Raw genomic sequence first — 18932 nt, 5'->3', positions numbered from 1 at the left:
TTATTTATTTTTAGAGAGGAAAGGGAGGGAGGGAGGGAGAGAAAAAGAGAGAGAGAGATGTATCAATGTGCGGTTGCTGGGGGCCATGGCCTGCAACCCAGGGGTGTGCCCTGACTGGGAATCGAACCTGAGATGCTTTGGTTCACAGCCCGTGCTCAATCCACTGAGCTACGCCAGCCAGGGCCTAAATATATAATTTTAGATTAAATTTTTTAGAAAATGCAAAAAGATGAAAATAATATGAAGTAAGGAAAGAAAACTATTACTTAAAGTACTTGACATAAAAACTTCTTCTCCCTGTAGCTGTTGGAAAAATTAGAGGAAAGCCTTCTCCATTACTCTTATTTTTTGAGGCTATCTTCAGCACAAGTCATGCTCATAGACGTCCTATTAATGCAGAACTCACTCTGGAAGGAATCAAATGTGGATTGTCTGAAAAACGTCTAGATTTAGTTATCAATTGGGTCACTCAGGAAAGGTAAGCAAAATTAAACTTTTAACTTAATTTTGATATTTAGTTAAGGAAGTTGTTCTTAAAAATTTAATAGTTTTTCTTATCAATACATTATTTGAGCATTTATTTCAGGTCTCTATTATAATTAGAAAGTGTTTGCTAAGCATTCATGGAGCACTGGGCTTAGTCATAACTGATTAGGAGTTGACTCATGCCAGTTCATACGATGACTCATAACCACTTAATGATGGACAGAAATTGATCAATAAGGATAGAAAAGGACTGATTAGTATCACACTGCCTAGAAGAGTAAGGCAGGAACCAGATTCCAGGTAGGCTGTGGATACATGTAAAGGGTAAACCCAGGAGAAAATTGATAAGCAGGGGGATCATGGATCAAGGCCGCATTTAGGAGAACATACAAACTAGAGTGGACAGGCAGGAGGTGGCTTCTTGGAGCTGGGTCTCAGCACAGGTTAACAAATTAGTACCAGAGTTCCCTTAGGTTGGGTTCCCTGGAACCAAAGCCTGAAGAAGGAATTTGGGTGCATATGATTGATAGACAGAGGCCTTCGAAGAAAATGCATAAGTGAAGCAGAATAGGGAGGAGGAAAGAGCCAAGCAAGGATATGATCTCAGGCATGTTCTACCCTTGGCCTTTTTTATAGAGGGATGGCTCTGGAGTGTAAACCACACCACAGAACTAGTTCACCTTGAGGCAAGGGGCTGGCCTTTTATACCTTTTTATCAGTCATTCGGGGGCTGTTGGCTGCCCCAATGGAGTGGGAGCACTTCACTTCATGGGCATGGTGGCTCTCACCAACGAAGGGCAATTCACTGGAAGGGAGGGACCTGTGAGCCACTGCCAGTTAATTCTCAGAGCAGTTGAGGAAGGGTATACTGGCCCAATAAAGAGAGTTTGGGCACAACAGGAAAACAGCATCTACATCAGACATCTATTTGCATAATACAGACCTATTTGCTTCTCACAGGAATGTCACTCCATCCAGACACATCTTCTCTAGGATTCTGTGGTCATAATTCTAGGGGAAGCTTAAAAGAGGAGGGTTGCCCTGACTGATGTGGCTCATCACATCAAAGTTGGTTGGATGTCATCCCACAAAGTGAAAGGTGCCCTGTTCGATTCCCTGTGAGGGCACATGCCTAGGTTGCAGGCTTGGTCCCTGGTCGGGGTGTGTATGAAAGGCAACCAATTGATGTTTCTCTCTCACATTAACATTTTTCTCCCTTTCACCCCCCCCCTTCCCGTCTCTAAGGAAAAAAAAAAGGGGAGGGATAATGGGATGAACTATGTCGCCCTTGTCATTATAATTGGTTCTTTAGCTGCAATTTTTTTACAACTTTATTGAAATATAATTTACATATAGTACCCTATACATATTTAAAGTATACAATCTGATGAGTTTTATTAAAAAACAGCATTATGGAGATATAATTGACATATAATAAACTTCATCAGTTTAAAGTGTACAGTTTGACAAGTTTTGACATATGTATATGCCCATGAAATCATCACAGTCAAGATAACATATCCATGATGTTCAAATGTTTCCTTGTGTCCCTTTATAATGCCTCTTCCTTTCACCCCCTCATTTCACACTCCTCTCTATCTTTAGGTAACCACTGATCTGCTTTCCATCACTGTAGATTAGGTTTCTTTTTCTAGAATTTTGTGTAAACAAACTCATACCTTATATATTCTTTTATTCTTCTTGGTCTGACTTCTTGCCCTTATGACTGTTTTGAGAGTCATCAGTATTAATTAGTGTTCATCATCTTTCTCCTCTATTACCCATTTTAGATTCTTTTCACTCTTACACTTCCTTCTGTTGGTTGTGATGGTTTGTCTAGTGGGTTGATTGTGGTAACCATGCCTTTATCAAACCATGGTTATTGGTTTACCCACCTACAGTTTTCAGTTGGCGTGGGACTACTCACAGATACCCAGTAGATTATCGGCTACCTGTAACAGACAACTATATACCATTCAAAAATCAACTACTGGGCCCTGCCAAACTTGGAGCGTTTATCCACGGAACACCAATGACTGCAACTAGAGCTGCTCGTCATGAACTGGGTTCCGACAAACTCACTGACAAAGTCATGAGGTCAGGTGGGCTCAGAAGAGCCCATTCAAAAGCCGGTACAACCAAGACAAGTTCAAGCAGGTTTAGAGCATATAGGTAAGCTTCACGAACAAGTGGCCCAGAACCCATGCCAACTACCCCTGAAGGACTGATACCTCCTGCATAGCTCTCACCTGTGGCCTCATGGGGTTACCTAAGACCAGTAGATTGTGGCATAAAAACCAAAACTTGGCTCATGGATGGTTCAGGTGGTAGTTAAGATGAAGTAACATCCTTCAGGATGAAGTGCACTCTTTAAACTAATGAGAATTATATAATGCTATCTCCCCAACAGGTAGAATACTTGGGTCTGAAAAATAAAGAGTGGCTGTGTTCAACTCACTACCAGAAACCCAGAGTTTATTAGTCAGGGCTCTCCAGAGAAACAGACTAAATGGGATATGTATATTTTCTGTATATGTAGTATAAGAAATTTGCTCATGTAATTATGGAGGCTGAGAAGTTCCAAGATTTGCAGTCAGCAAGCTAGAGACCTAACAGAGCCAATGGTATAAATTCCAGTCCCAAAGCCAGTAGGCTCAGGACCCGAGAAGAGCCAATGCTTCTGTTTGAGTCCAAAAGCTGGGGAAGACTGATGTCATAGTTAAAGTAGCCACACTGGAGGAGTTTCCTCTTATTTGAGGGAGGACTGGCTTTTCTCTGCTATTCAGGCCTTCAACTGATTGCCACCCATATTCAGGAGGGCCATTTGCTTTACTCAGTATACCAATTCAAATGTTACTCTCATCCAAATACATCATCCCAGACACAATCAAAATAATATTTGACCAAATATCTGGGCACTCCTCGACCCAGTCCAGTTGACACATAAAATTAAACATCACAGGGATTTTGTGCTTCCCATGCCTGTGTTAGGCTCTGTGAGTCTGGGGGTCCTCATTGACTTTGATTGTCATGAGAAGGTAGGACTGTTGCTATGTAACAGGGCAGAGAGGAATATGTTTGGCACTCAGGCTCCCTATTCCCTTCGAGAGAGCATGATACTTGGATGTTGGTGCATGTCATTTACTGATAGACTACTCCTTGGGAAATTTTGTAAGGGAAGAAGTAGGTAGGATAGAAAAGGGGAAAGAGCCAAGCAAGGACGTGAACTCAGGCAAGTCTAGTATTAGCCAGTCTTAAAGGGAGAGGGGCTGTGGAGCATGAACCATACCACAGAGCTGTTTCCCCTTGGTTATGGGATTGGCCTTTTGTACCCTTATTAGTTAGCCATCAGTTCTAGACCACTGTGGGACTGGAAGATAAGCATAATCTTCTGGGCGAGTTGGCTCCAGTGAACTGAGAGCAATTCTTCGGAAAGGGGCATCTGCGAACTGTTTGTAGTCAATGGGAGAAGGCACTGGTCCAGTAGAGGGGGCCTGGGTGAGGCAGCAAAACAGCGTCTACCAGCTTATGAAGATCAACGTCGGGGTAGATACAACTTTTGCTGGGTCTGTGTGCATGTGGTTTGGGCTGTGAGTATTGGAGGACAGACTGAGGAAAGGCCTCCCTGTCATCACTCTAATAGTCATGGCCTGCTTGTTTTGCAGCCTAAGGGCTATGTTTCCTTAACTCTGAATGCATGGGGACATAGGCTACATATCAGAGAGTTACAGTTACCATCTTTAAAAAGTGTATTAGCCCTGACTGGTGTGGTTCAGTGGATTGAGTGCTAATGTGCAAACCGAAAGGTCACAGGTTCAATTCCCAGTCAGGCACACGCTTGGTTTGTGGACCAGCTCCCCAGTTGGGGGCCTGCAAGAGACAACTGATAGATGTTTTCTCTCACACATCTACGCTTTCTCTCCCTTTCTCCCACCCTTTCCCTCTCTCTAAAAAGATGAATTAAAAATTTAAAAATTAAAAAGTATATCATAAGGGAGGTGTATGGACTAATGTAAGCACTTCCTAAATAACAGTCATGATGTAGAAATGTCCCAAACATAAAAATGCTGATTTGCATGCTGCTGACTGCTGCCACCTATTCCAAACGCACCACTTTCCCTGCAGGGCTCTGGATAGTCCTGACACTGTTCTGGATGGATGGCACTACCGTTTACCAGTGCCAAGGGTCTTCCTTCCACCACCTCTGTACAGCCTTCAGTTACTGGGCCTTCACATAATTCTGTTCTAGGAAACTTCTTCTGTGTGTACACTTCTTTTTACTCTGCTTCCTTTGTTTCTCTGCCTAGTTAGACTCTGTGCTCTCTACAAAAAAACACTTGTCAGGGAGCACTAGAAGTAGTTCAGATGTGAGGACATTATCAGAAAATTCATGCTCATTACCAACACCTGTTATGTATTGCAAAGCTACCTCAGATAAGTTTAATTTCCTTACATACACTGATGGTTCTTGACCCATTCTGCCTCTTAGTTGTAAGAATATAAATTCTTGCCCTGGTTGGTGTGGCTCAGTTGGTTGGTTGTCCTCCCACAAACTGAAAGGTCACTTGTTCAAACCCTGGTCAGGGCACATGCCTGGGGTGCAATTTCAATCCCAGGTCGGTATGCATATGGAAGGCAACTGATCAACGTTTCACTCTTACATCAATGTTTCTCCCCCTCTTCCTCCCTCCCTTCCCCTCTCTCTTAAAAAAATTAAAAATTAAAAATTAAAAAAGTACAAATCCTGGCTCTGGCTGTGTAGTTTGGTTAGTTAGAACACTGTTCGGCTATGCCAAGGTTGTGGGTTTGATCCTTGGTCAATGCATAAACTGGGAAAATACTACTGCTTCTAAGGATTCTGAGATGATAGAATAGAATACTCAAAACAATTCACATTCTTTGTTCTCAGCCTCTCTCCCTTGAAGCAGAGGGTCAAATCAGTGATTTGGAATATATGAAGACAAAAAAACACCCATTCAGAACAGCAAGAAGAAAAAAAAAATCCCCCAAAATGAGAATAGTGTAAGGAGCCACTGGGACAACTTCAGCTGCTCAACATTCATGTCCTGGGGATGCTAGAAAGAGAAGAGAGAGAGCAAGAAATGGGAAATCTATTTGAAAAAATAATGACAGAAAACTTCCCTAATTTGGTGAAGGAAATACAAATATAAGTCCAGGAAGTGCAGAAGTCCCAAACAAGATGAACCTAAAGAAGCCCACACCGAGACACATCATAATTAAAATGCCGAAGGTTAAAGACAAAGAGAGAATCTTAAAAGCAGCACGAGAAAAGAAGTTAGTTACCTACAAGGGGCCCCCATTAGACTGTCAGCTGATTTCTCAAAAGAAACATTGCAGTTTAAAGGGGATTGGCAGGAAATATTCAAAGTGATGAAAAGTAAGGACATACAATGAAGATTATTCAGCAAAGCTGTCATTTAGAATCAAAGGACAGATTAAGAGCTTCCCAGATAAGAAAAGCTTAAGGAGAACATCACCCCAAACTAATATTATATGAAATGTTAAGTGGTCTGCTTTATGAAGAAGAAAATAAAAAATATGGATAAAATGGCAATAAATACATATCAACAATTGAATCTAAAAAACAAAATAAACAAATAAGCAGAACAGAAATGGAATCATAGATACTGAGAATGTTTTGATGGTTGCCAGATGGGAGGCGATGTGGAGGATGGGCAAAAAAGGAGAAGGGATTAAGAAGTACCAGTTGGGCCCTGGCTAGTGTGATTCAGTGGACTGAGTGCCAGCCTGTGAACCAAAGGGTCGCTGGTCGATTCACAGTCTAGGGCACATGCCTGGGTTGTGGGCCAGGTTCCCATTAGGGGATGCGTGAAAGGCAACCACACATTGATATTTCTCTCTCTCTCTTTTTCCCTCCCTTTCCCACTGTCTAAAAAGTAAATAAATAAAATCTTTTTTAAAAAAGTAGTACCAATTGATAATTACAGAATAGTCATGGGGATGTAAAGTGAAGCATAGAAAATAGAGTAGTCAAAGAACATATATGCATGATGCATGGACATGGACCAAAGGTGTGGGGATTGCCTGAGAGAGTGGGGGCCTGAGTGGAGAGGGACAGAAGGGGAAAAATTGGGACAAGTGTAATAGCATAATAAAAATACAATTTTAAGAAATAATAAGAATGTTTATCAAATGTAAAAAAAGAAGAATTGATTTAATTTCATCAAAATATCTTCCCCCAAAGGAATACATGCTGATTGTTTTTGTTCTTGCTGTTAAATTTTAGATGTATTTAATTTCTTCTATATTAATTGCCCACTAACTTGGAATTCTTGAAGACTGCAGAAAATCCAGTTCTACCGCACTGAATTTTCAAATACAGTGGTACCTTGGTCCTCATCATTAATTCATTCCGGAACTCGTGATAAGTGCTGAAACCAATGAGTACTGAAGGATGAGCATTTTCTCTTGCGGGGCAGCTTGGTGACTCATACAAGTTCTAGCGAGTGCAATGAGTCCCGAGCAAGCGCCAAGCACTAAAACGTTTTTTTTTTCTTATCAAAATGCAAGGAGTACAGGGTTTGATGAGCTCCAAAGCCGATGAGTACTGAGGGATGACTGTACTTCATTTTCATCCTGTCATCAAGAACTCTCAAAGATGTGTCTTATTGATCTCCTTGCTCTAGGCTCACATTTTCTGAGGAGGCTGGGGATGTGATTTGTGCTTATGGGGAGCAGAATACTCATAACAAGGCCAAGTGCTTGGCTTTAGCTCAGATTATCTACAATGAATGCAACGTGTACAACAAAGCTGTACTTTGCCTGTGTAAACAGGGTCAGATCCATGAGGCCATGCAGTACATACAGCAATTCAAGGACTTTACTTCTGGTAAGTAACAATGCCTACTTGCTTGAGTACGTTCGAATCCTGGATTTAATTGTATGATCACCCATGGTAGTGGGCAATATTTTGGCTTTAAATTATAAAGTCTGTTTTACATATACTGGTAAGTACATTTCTTTTGTAGTTTTCAGGAAAACAGTTAAGCTGAAGCTAACTGACCTTCATAGAATATATTATGTATTTTCTCAATACATAAGCATTTAATAAACAGGATAGTCCTAAAATATACAGTTTTAAAGATAAATTTTGCTGATATGTTGTACCATGCTACTTAAAGGATTTAAGCGATACATATAATGTTCTGAATTATGACATAAGCATTTGAAGTGAAGAATTGGTGAAATAAAATTCATTTCAAAATTTGAAACACCTAGTTTGCAACTAGGCAGTGATCTGGGAGAATTGTGAACCTTTTAGGGTGACCCTAGTTGAACGATCTAATCTCATTATGAACCCAGTTCAGCAGTAATGTCAATGTGCAGGCAGTCCTGGCCCCTCCCCACATCCCAGGCCTGTGCCAGTCCTGGTGTACAGGCTGTGTACCAGAGTTCTAACGAGTTGCAAAATGAGATAAAACATAGCACTTTTAGGTCATATTTTCCCAGGAAGAAAGATATTTTATGGTTGTTGAATCTGATCATTTTCAAACAATAAATTGACTTTTACTTAGGACTTCTTATTAAAGTTACTAATTTCTTCATTCACTGTGTAACAGCATGCCTGATACCATTACGATAATAGCTAACAGTTCAGCTTTTTACATGCATTATCTCAACCCTTATGTTAACTGTGAAGTAGGTTTTATTATAATCCCAATTTTATAGATTAGAAAGGCTAGGGCACAGAGAGGTAAGTAATTTGCTTAAATGCACACAACAACAGAACAATTTGGCATAATAGGAACTACTCAATATTCATTTTATATACACTTTCAAATGATATATTTTATTATCTAAGTATACAGATTCAGTTTCTGTATTATTTTTCTATAGGTAAGAGTTATTTTAGTTAGGGTTTAGACATGGAATATAGGTTTTAATTACTCTTGAATATGATTATTCTGTTTCTATAGAAGTGCATTAAATTCTAAAATAACTAAATGTATATTGTAATAATTAAGAAGTAATAACACTCCTATATAATTAAAACTTCGATATTCATCGCAGATTTTTTTAGCATAACATTATAAGATGAAAATAATAATAACCTTAGAAAAATTAAGCTTAAAATGTAGAAACATTGTTTGAAAAATTACTTTACTTATTTACTTTTTAATGAGAAACAACCATAGCTTTCCAAGGTATCATCTTTTCAAGGCCTCAGGGGAGAGATACATTTTGCTAATACTTTCTGTTTTCAGAGAAAAATGTTCTCTCTCAAATTTAGACTATTAGGTTTACATTTACAATTTTTTAAATTGTTTTGAAACAGAGAGAGAAAAACTTCAATTTGTTTTTCCACTTATTTATGCATTCATTGGTTGATTTTTAAATGTGCCTGGATTAGGGATTGAACCCACAATCTCGGTGTGGGACAACACTCTCACCAACTGAGCTACCTGGCCAGGGCCTACATTTACACATTTTTTTAAAAAAGCAGTAAAATCTTAGAAAAGTCTTTTGTTCTTAAAGCATAAATCTAATGGAGTATCTGTTTTAGAAGTAAAGAACTGTTTTGTTTTTTCCCTCCTAACAATTTCTAGAATAAAGTCTGAAATGATTTGTTTGTTCAGTTTTCTATTATCATTAAACAAATAAATGTACCTATGTGGAAACTGGGTTGTCCCAGATCTGAGATGACACTCTCAAGCTTTCTGGTCTCAGGTCCCCTTCACACTTTTTTTTAAAAAGTATTGGAGCCCTGGCTGGTGTGGCCCAGTGGATTGAGCCCTGGCCTGCGAACCAAAGGGTTGCTGATTCAATTCCCAGTCTGGGCACATGCCTGGGTTTCAAGCCAGGTCCCCAGCAGGGGGTGCACAAGAGTCACCATATGATGATGTTTCTGTCTCTTTCTCCCTCCCTTCCCCTCTCTCTAAAAATAGATATATAAAATCTTAAAAAAAATAAAACTAAAAAGTATTGGAGATCCCAAAGAACTTTATGTTGGTTATATATATTGATATTTATTCTGTTAGAAATTAAAACAAAATTTTAAAATATTAATTTATTCATTTAAAATAATACCAATAAACCCTTACATGTTATCATAAATATGTTTTATGAAAATGACTTTCCAACAGTAAACAATTTCATAAAAAGAGTGGTGTTGTTTTATATTCTTGCAAATCTCTGTAATGTCTGGTTTATTAGAAGATTGCTGGCTTCCCGTATTCAGTTTGCTGTAATATAACATGTCCTGTAGCCTCTGGAAAACACCACTGTATACTAGTGAGAGAATAACAATAAAAAAGGCAAGGAACAAGTTAGTATTTTCATGAAAGTAGTTGTGACTTTCTAGACCTGAGACCATGTTTTGAGATCCACTGTTCTAGGTAATTGTGAGTTAAACAAGTACCATACTTGGTATATAGGCCCTTATAATCTTATTAAAACATAATATTCATGAGATAAATTATGATTAATAACATGTCAAACCTAGGAATAAGGAAATAGATTCTGAAGTGTCATAAGCAGTGGGGGAAGGTCATAGGATTTGAATTTGTGTCCTTTCTGATTAGTCACAGACCATATCTTGCATATAATTGAGTAAATATTGGTTAATCAATTCATGGAAAAGGGGATTCAAATACCCGATTGAATGAAAAGAAGAGAGATGAGCAAGAAAGGAAATGCTGGAGGCGGGGCAGGGGGGTTGCTATATAAATAGCTTCACCGTAGTGGGGGATAGTTTGAGTGACCCAAATCATAATTGTCTGTCTCTTCGCTAGGGAATTTTTTAATTGTTTGACTTTGTTGATATAGAATTATATTTTGCTATTCCTTGTTTCCTCTTTTGCCATTTCTCTCTCCCCCGTGTGCGTAAGTGCTTGTGTATGTGTACATACACACATTGAGTGCACATACACACATTTATTGTTTTGGAGAAGCAGTACTATAGGTTGGAAGGTCATGGACTCTGGGGATCAGATGAACTATTGTACTTTATACCATATGTATAAGTTGGGAAAATTAACTTTGCTAAGCCTGTTTCCTCACTTGTAATATGAGGATAATAATAGTTCACTTATACTGAATATTACATGCAGCGATTTAATATGTGTAAGTTCCCAGTACAATAAGTATGTATTTAATAAACACGAGAGTACTTTGTATTGCCTTTCAGAGTGCAAATTATGCTTGTGATAGTTCTTGAAAGGCTCTCAGAAATTATTCTGAAAATTACCTGTGTTGTAGTCCAAGAAGAATATTTTTACTTTAAAAAGTGTAGGAAATTAACCCATAGTTTACATTTTAAGAATGTAAATCATGATTGTAGGTTAAGATTACCTCAATGGTTAACAATAGATTTTAAACCATATGCAATTGCTTTTTATGGAGTAAAAAATGGTCATATGTAGGCAACTTCATATGGCTCAACCTCTGCTTGAACTAGCTATGGCTTCTTAAAATATTCATTTTTGAGTTTCTAAATACTTGATATTTTTTTAAACAATTACTGATGCTCATTTCCTGTGCAAGACACAGAAAAGAAAGATGTCATATTCACCAGAAGTTTGCCCAAATATGAGCAACAAGATATAGTCAAACATAACTTAGAATAGGTAGAATTTTAGAAATTGGAGATAGTAAGTCTGCACTTTTAAGATGCAGAAACTAAGATCCAAAAGATTAAGTGGCTGATGGAGCACTGATGAGAATTCTGAGTTCCTGAATGACAGTCTAATCTTTTTTGTTATATCACATTTCTTTTCATGGTAGTTCTTTGATAAATTTCTTTCTGGTGCTCTTTATAAGATGTAGCTTTTCTTTGTTTTTTGCTATGCTGAGCATGATTTTGGGGGGGTGGGAGTTTGAGAATAAGTACTATCCACTGAGGGCTTTGGAAGGATTGGAAAAAGAAGTGTTGATTAGCAGGTATAAACATTAGCTGGTTTCAGTTTCTAGTATCATATTAGGATATTGAGACATAGTTTTTCATTTTTGCTTTCAGATGACCTAATGCAGCTAATAAGGTTATGTCCCCACCATGAATTAATTTGGTGTCTCACTAAAGAGTGGAATGGAAAACCACCATTATTACCTTTTGGTTTTGTTATACTTCATCTTTGCTCTGTTGATATGAAAAAAGTTGCCATCAGGCTACTTCAAGAAATAAATGAAGGTGGGAAAGGTAAGTAAAACGTTGTTGTGGAAGGAATAGTAGTGGGTTATTTAGGGAAAGGCTCAAAATTATTATGTTTAAGTTAATTCAATCTTTTATTTTTAGAGGATCTGGAAATTTTATTTATTTTTTCTGTTTTTTATTGATGATGCTATTACAGTTGTCCCAATTTTCCCCCTTTTTTTGCACTCCACCCAGCACTCCCCAATCCCTCTGGCTACCCTCCCCTCTTTGTTTATGTCTATTAGTCATGCATGTAAATTCTTTGGCAATTCCATTTCATATATTTGCTCTTAACATCCCCCTGCTTATCCTGTAACTACCAATTTGTACTTCGTAATTCCTTCACCTTTCCCCCATTCCTCCAGACACCCCTCCCCACTGGCCCCCATCGCAATGATCTCCCTATTATGGTTCTGTTTCTGTTCCACTTATTTGCCTAGTTTGTTTTTTAGATTTAATTGTTGATAGTTACATATTTATTGTCATTTTAATGTGCATAGTTTGATCTTCTTTTTCTTAAATAAGTCCCTTCAACATTTCATATAATAATAGTTTATTATAGTTGGTAATGATGGACTCCTTTAGCTTTACCTCGTCTGGGAAGCATTTTATCTGCCCTTCCATTCTAAATGAAAGCTTTGCTGGATAGAGCAATCTTGGATGTAGGTCCTTGCCTTTCATGACTTGGAATACTTCTTTCCAGCCCCTTCTTGCCTGTAAGGCTTCTTTGGAGAAATCAGCTGATACCCTTGTAGGAACTCCTTTGTAGGCAACTGTCTCCTTATCTCTTGTTGCTTTTAGGATTTTCTCTTTGTCTTTAATCTTGGGTAACTTAATGATGCTGTGCCTTGGTGTGTTCCTCTTTGGGTCCAACTTCTTTGGGACCCTCTGGGCTTCCTGGACTTATTGGAAGTCTATTTCCTTCACCAGATTGGGGGAAATTTTCTTCATTATTTGTTCAAATAAGTTTTCAATTTCTTGCTGCTGTTCTTCTCCTTCTGGCACCCCTATAATTCAGATATTGGAATGTTTCAGGTTGTTCCAGAGAATCCTCAGACTCTCTTCATTTTTTTTTAAATTCTTGTTTCTTCGTTCTGATCCAGTTGTATGTTTATTTCTTCCTTTTGTTTCAGTGATTTTTGTTCAAATCATTGCTTTGAATTCTGGTTTCCTTCTTGTCACTGTTAGTTCCCTGAATATTTTGGGTAATATTTATTTCATTTTGAGTATCTTTCATTTTTTCTTTCATTTGTTGACCAAGCGCAATCAGTTCTGTGAGCATTTTGATTACCAGGGCTTTAAATTCTCCATCAGACAGGTTGGCAGTTGCCTCATTGCTTAGTTCTCTTTCTGAGGTTTTGCTGTGTTCTTTCATGTGGGCCATATTTCTTTGTCTTGGCACAGCTGATAGGTTGTAAGGGGGTGGGGCCTTAGGTATTCACCAGGGTGGGGCAACTCTCTTTGTTGGAACAATGCAGCTCACCTGCTCGTCTCTAGGGCACTTTCCAACAGACTCTCATGTCAGACTGGAATTATCTCCCACTGCGGCAACCCCAGCTCTAGCCCACAGTGAGCTCTGAGTCTCAGTTTTCCCTATAAGTCAGTCCCTCATGCGCAGCTCTGTGGAGCTCAGCAGTCAGTCCCGCCCTTCAGCCGCCTCACCTCGGTTTTTCTGAGTCAGCCCTTGTGGTCTGCCTTACCGGTGTGGTTGTTCTGGTTGATTTTTTCTTTAATTCCTTGGTTGTTGGAGTTCCATGAAGTTTGATTTTCTGGCAATTTTGGTTATTTATTGTTTTAGATTGGTTGTTACCCTCCTTTTGGTTGTGCGAGGAAGCAAAGGGCTTCTACCTATGCCTCCATCTTGGCCGGAACTCCCCCATTTGTGTTTAGTTCTTTTTCGGGAGTTTTGTTCTGTCCTTTCATTTGGGCCATATTTCCTTGTCTCCTCATTTTAGCAGCCTCCCTGTGTTTGTTTCTATGTATGAGGTAGAGCTGCTTTGACTCTGTGTCTTGACAGCATGCCCTAAAGTAGCAGGTGTCCCGTAGGGTCCAGTGGCACAGCCTCCTCTGTCTCCCAAGCAGGTCAATGGGAGGGATTTACCCAGTCCAGACAGCTGATAGGACTGGCTGTGACCCCTGGCCAGCAGCCACCTCCCAATGTGGCTTGTGGAGGTGGTTGGGTGAAACTCCAACATGGTCTGTAATTGTCTGCTGGGTGTGTATGCTCTGGAGTTTCCTGGGTGGTGCAGGCCAAGGTCAGCCTCCACCTGGTGTTCTGTCTGGGACTCCTTGGTGTAAGCTATAAAGCGATCAGCAGATTGCTGCTGCTAGTGCCAGGCCTGGGGCCACTCTTTGAGAGGTACGGGGGGCTGGGCTCAGCTGTTGCTTGTTTGAGGGGATTAGGAAGCTCTGAAGCCTGTGCCTAGCTCAGCCCTTCATATGGAAAATCCACTGTTACCAGCTCGGGTGGGACCATAAGTTGGATGGGGTGGACTGTTAGGTAATTGTCAGGGAGGGGCTTACCGTGGGAGCCAGGTTGATGAAGCTTCAGATATGGTGCCACCACACTATGGTTCTGTGTGGGTGAGGGTTCAGAAAAGATACAATGGCCACTGTCTGCAGTTCTGTTTGGGAGGAAGCTGTCCCCTAGCTCTCACCCTGTTGCCAGACACTTTAGTTCCTCCCCATATGCCACTGGTGCCCTTCAAGCTGCCGCCCCGGTGCTGGAGCCCAGAGGGAGTGAGTCTGGGTGAGTCTGTGTACAGTGCAAGGCCCTTTAAGAGGACAGGCCTGAGAATCCCACCGTTTCTTCTGCCAACCTAACCTCCAGTGGTTTTTACAGCCAGAAGGTGTGGGAACTTAGCTTCCTGTCCCTGGAACCCTGGGTTGGGTGGCCTGGTGTGGGGCTGGAATCCCTCACTCCTGCGACATCCCTCTGTTCTATATCCACCACACGTGAGTTTGGGAGGAGCCAGTTCCACACCTTCATATTTCCACCCTCTGTCCCTCCTATGCATCTGGATGAATATGGTTTCTTTAATTCCTTAGTTATTGGACGTCCATACAGCTCAGTTTTTGGATGGTTCTGAGTGATAATTCTGTAGTTTAGCTGGAATTTTTCTGTGGTTGTATGAGGGGGCAAGTTGTGTTTACCTACACCTCCATCTTGACTGGAAGCCCCGAATTCAGCCTTCTGAGAGTTCCTTCTTGTAAGGAGTAAACTTTAGTTTTTAAATGTACAGATCTTCATGTCAGCGATAGTCTGTTAGCAATAGTATACATTTTTTGAGGAAATTAGAATGAAGAGAGAACCTTCATGAAGCTTGAGGGGGACATCCTAATTATAATAGCTAATAGTATAAAAAGTTTATATATACTAGCACATGTGTGTATTTAGTATTTTATATGGATTTTAAATGTTTAGACATAAACTATATTTTATTCTTAAATATATATGTAAATAACAGTTTTATATGATATTTACTCTGAACCTATTCTGTAGTGAGATCAAAAATGACTAATCAGATTTCACTTCTTTCCTTTCTCTAAATTAATATAAGAACTTGAGCAGACAACTTGATTTTAAGTTATTATTATGGGATTGAAGAAAGAATAGTAAATTACATGGAAACATTGGGGAAGATAATTTTTAAATTATAATTACAGATATCAACTAAAGTGTTTTATTTGGTAGAAAAGTAATGATAGTGGTAGAAATAAATTAATAGTGATTAAAGTATTCTAAAATAAAATACTCTTTCATTGTGTATCACTAGGCAATGCAAGTAATAGACAAGAAATGAGTTCCATAAATAGATAGCTCCCATAGAGGGTCACTATAATTGATTTTCAAAAGTAAATGATATTATTTCCTTTAGAAAAATATTTGTTATAGGAGCTCCATCATTAAGAGCTCTTGATCTAGAGATGGAATGGAGGGTTTGCCAAGGAGTTCTCTCACCCTTTGGGTCTGCAGTACTAGGGCATTTATATGAGGGTTTGAAGGATCATGAAAAGTAGACCAATAAGCTCTCAGTTATTTGGTTGTTTCTATTGGTGCTTTATAGACTCTGAGTAAGGCTGAGCTCACATTCTTCACTTTCTGAGCTCCTTTCCTTGTAGCCTTTAATGCCTGCTCACATAGCAAGGAGATGATTGGGGGAGTGGGGAATGAGAAATGGTAGAGGGTGGAACTGAAGCCTGAAAAGGTTGATGAAAAAGGTGGAGAAGGAGTTACCATGAGCTCGACAAAGCACTCCCTGTTACACTGAAGGGACCCGGGTGCAGGAATCAGCTTTGACAGTAACTGAGTTGAATTGATATCGTTTTCTTTTTCTGAGTAGTTGCTAAGTGTGAATTATCAAGTAAGAACAACTGTCATACTATAATATTGTATTTTTTCCTTAGATGAGATAGAACATCTTATGATAAACAATCCATTTTGGTGCCCGGAAAGGTGGCAAGAAGTGGCAAGTATATGTTCACAGCATGGCCTTGACAGAGTATGTGATGACATCATGTCTGTTCTTCGATCTCAGGCTGGAGTTGCCGAAATTTCCGAAGAGGATGATACAGTCAACTTAATGGAGCACGTGTTTTGGTAGTTCTGTCTCTTAACCAGTTGAGGGAGCTTCTTCAACATTTTATGTAGTTGGCTGGGCAGACTGATTTTTGAATAACTAACTTATAAATAAATCTAGAGCATGAAGCTCTCCAAAGTAAATCATGATTCTTTTGTTATGGTGACATTTTGATTTGTTTTTGAAACATCTATATTATTGCTTTTTTCTATATGATCATTTCTTATATTGAATCTTGATAAATCCAAGAATAGAACTTTGTATAATAGCCAGTTTAGGTATCTAAGAACATAAGCTAGTGTGTAGATAATGCTCCTTTCTGGTCATCTAATTTGAGGGCAAGAACTGCGGAAGGTGTGATCATATCCTGTCTATTAGAATGATTTCCCAAATATCAAGTGCCACAAACGTGACTTTTAGCAAGAAAGGCAAGATGTCATTTCAACGTCGGACTCGCTGGTGAAAACATAGAATATAGTAATTTTGTACTACTAATTTACAGATGTGCCCCATAGAGTAGTATATATAAATGGCAAGTGTGAGGCTTCTATAAAAGTTGGGCATCTTAGCATGTTCTTACCTAGAGAGAAGACCAGACAAATTTTGCATAGAAGTAGGCCTCGGATACCTGTAGGCACAGAAAATATGTCATGAAAAGTGGCTGTGGATGATTTCAGGTATCCGATTATTTAATTAAAAACCCAAAGAGTTCTGTGTCATGAACATGTGTGGTACTCAAAATATTTAACAGTCACTATGCCACGGGCAGTCAAGCTAATCGGAACAGCTTTCAGCCCCGATGCCGCCCCGGAGCAGCCCAGCTGACTGTTGGCCTTGGTCATGAAACGTAGTAAAATTGAGACTAAGAGTAAAGAGCATAAGCTTCCCTCTCCTAAATTTAAATTGAATGTGTATTTTTTATTTTATACTGGAAAAAACAATAACTTGGAATCAGAAAGCCTTGTATTCAAGTTCTGGTCCTATCTTTTAATCTTTGTAAGATATGGGCAGTAATATCACCTAAAAGTTTGTTGTGAGGAGTAGTGATATGTATGTGTAACGTAAGTGTATAACATAATGGAGGAACTTAGTAGAAGATAACTGTTATTTTTATGCAATAGGTCCCCCAAATACATATTCCTCCACTTGTTCATACTTACTAAATTCTGTGTATCTATCTATATACTGACATACCCGGTTGCCTATATGAAGCTGTCTGTCTACACTAATATTAGGGGTGCTTGGATTATTTTATAAATCCAAGAGAATAGTGGCTGAATTCTCAATTTTTCCATATGTTGCTGAACACAGTACTAGATAATTATAATTCCACTTCCTAAAATGTAGTATTTTTTAAAGTACATATAGTTTAAACAGTAATGTATTACTACAAGGCTTATAATAACTAAGAATATTTTGATATTTGGCCTTCACATTAGCTGTGATTTTTGAGAAAAGACGAAAGATGGGAAAAAGAAAGGAAAGAAAGATTAATTCAGTGGCATTGATTCTTTATGTACCAATGGTTTAAGACCTTTTTTCTTTGAAACTTGTATGATTGATAGAAAACTATTACATGTCTATTGACAGAACTTGGGGGGGGGGGGAATGTGTTCTTCAAAGCCTGCAGGATGAAGTAGAACGTAAACCTGAAAAAAGTTTGAAATAGTAGCTGCTGTTGCTGTTACTGTTAATTTTGCTTTGGTTTTAAAATGTTTTTCCTCCACTCATTATTATTCCTCTTCTGCTATCCTTACCTTTGGCAGTTTTCCCAAGGCAAGAGAAACTTGTCAAGTGAATATAAATGAGAGTGCCTGGAGGTAGAGTTGAGAGAAAGAGCAAGAATATGAAGTCAAGTGGGGGAAGGGAAAGGATGGGTTGTGAGCTGCCCAGAGCGTGGGAGACGTAAGCACTACCCATCAGCCGCACTGGAGCAGGTGCGGCAGGAGGAGCCTTACGGCACAGGAGCCTGTGCTCCAGGCGGGCTCTGCCACCTCGAGTTGTGTCCTTTTCCTCACAAACTGGTTTTCACTAGATAATTCCTCTTGTCATTTACAACTTAAAAGTTCAGTAATTCCACAAAAGTACATATGCTTTCCCAGTGCTTTTTGAACTTCTGTCTATATTTTAAATACCACAATCAGCATCAGTGCCGACAGCACACACCGAACACCTGTTCTGTGCACGGGCGCTCCTATCCAGATTACAACTTCAGTGTGAAGACAGCATATTTTAAAAAGTAGCTAACAATAATTTTTTAGTATCATCTAATATCCAGTTGATATCAAATTTCACCAATTGCTTAAAAATGCCTTTTTATAGTTGTGTTGTTCCATTTAGGATTTAAACAAAGTACTTGTGTTCTATTTTGTCATTGTGTCTATCAATCTAGCAGGGGTGTCCTAACTTCTGGTGTCTCTGGGCCACACTGGAAGAAGAGCTGTCTTTGGCCACACAGTAAATATATTGCAACATGCAATCACAAAAAAATCTCATGATGTTTTAAGTAAGTTTATGATTTTGTGTTGGGCTGCATTCACAGCCATCCTGGACTGCATGTGGGCTGCATGCAGCCTGCGGGCCACTGGTTGGACACCCTTGAACTCTAGAGTATGCCTCCTCCCCTTCCTTTTTTTCCCTCTTACTAGATGGCCTGACTTGGTTGTTACAGGGAATATTTCACGCTCTAGATTTGT

General features: G+C 39.2%; 1 protein-coding gene across 8 annotated transcripts in view; it reads left to right on the top strand.

Moving 5' to 3' along the window:
• CLHC1 (clathrin heavy chain linker domain containing 1) overlaps positions 1-16950 on the top strand; it is a 37506-nt gene extending 20556 nt beyond the window's left edge. For 7 of the 8 annotated variants that reach the window (XM_028517506.2, XM_036027969.1, XM_036027971.1 and 4 more), the window contains 4 exons: positions 304-478; positions 7155-7357; positions 11483-11662; positions 16064-16950. In XM_028517506.2, the coding sequence (XP_028373307.1) occupies positions 304-478; positions 7155-7357; positions 11483-11662; positions 16064-16260 (755 nt within the window). In that variant the 3' untranslated portion in view covers positions 16261-16950. Of the gene's footprint in view, positions 1-303; positions 479-7154; positions 7358-11462; positions 11663-16063 lie in introns of those variants that run through there. The other variant, XM_036027970.1, reaches the window with a different exon arrangement.
• The last annotated feature ends 1982 nt before the right edge of the window (positions 16951-18932 follow it).

This window comes from Phyllostomus discolor, chromosome 6 (assembly GCF_004126475.2).
Source record: "Phyllostomus discolor isolate MPI-MPIP mPhyDis1 chromosome 6, mPhyDis1.pri.v3, whole genome shotgun sequence".
Classification (NCBI taxonomy): Eukaryota; Metazoa; Chordata; class Mammalia; order Chiroptera; family Phyllostomidae; genus Phyllostomus; species Phyllostomus discolor.
This window is presented reverse-complemented; position numbering and strand designations above follow the sequence as displayed.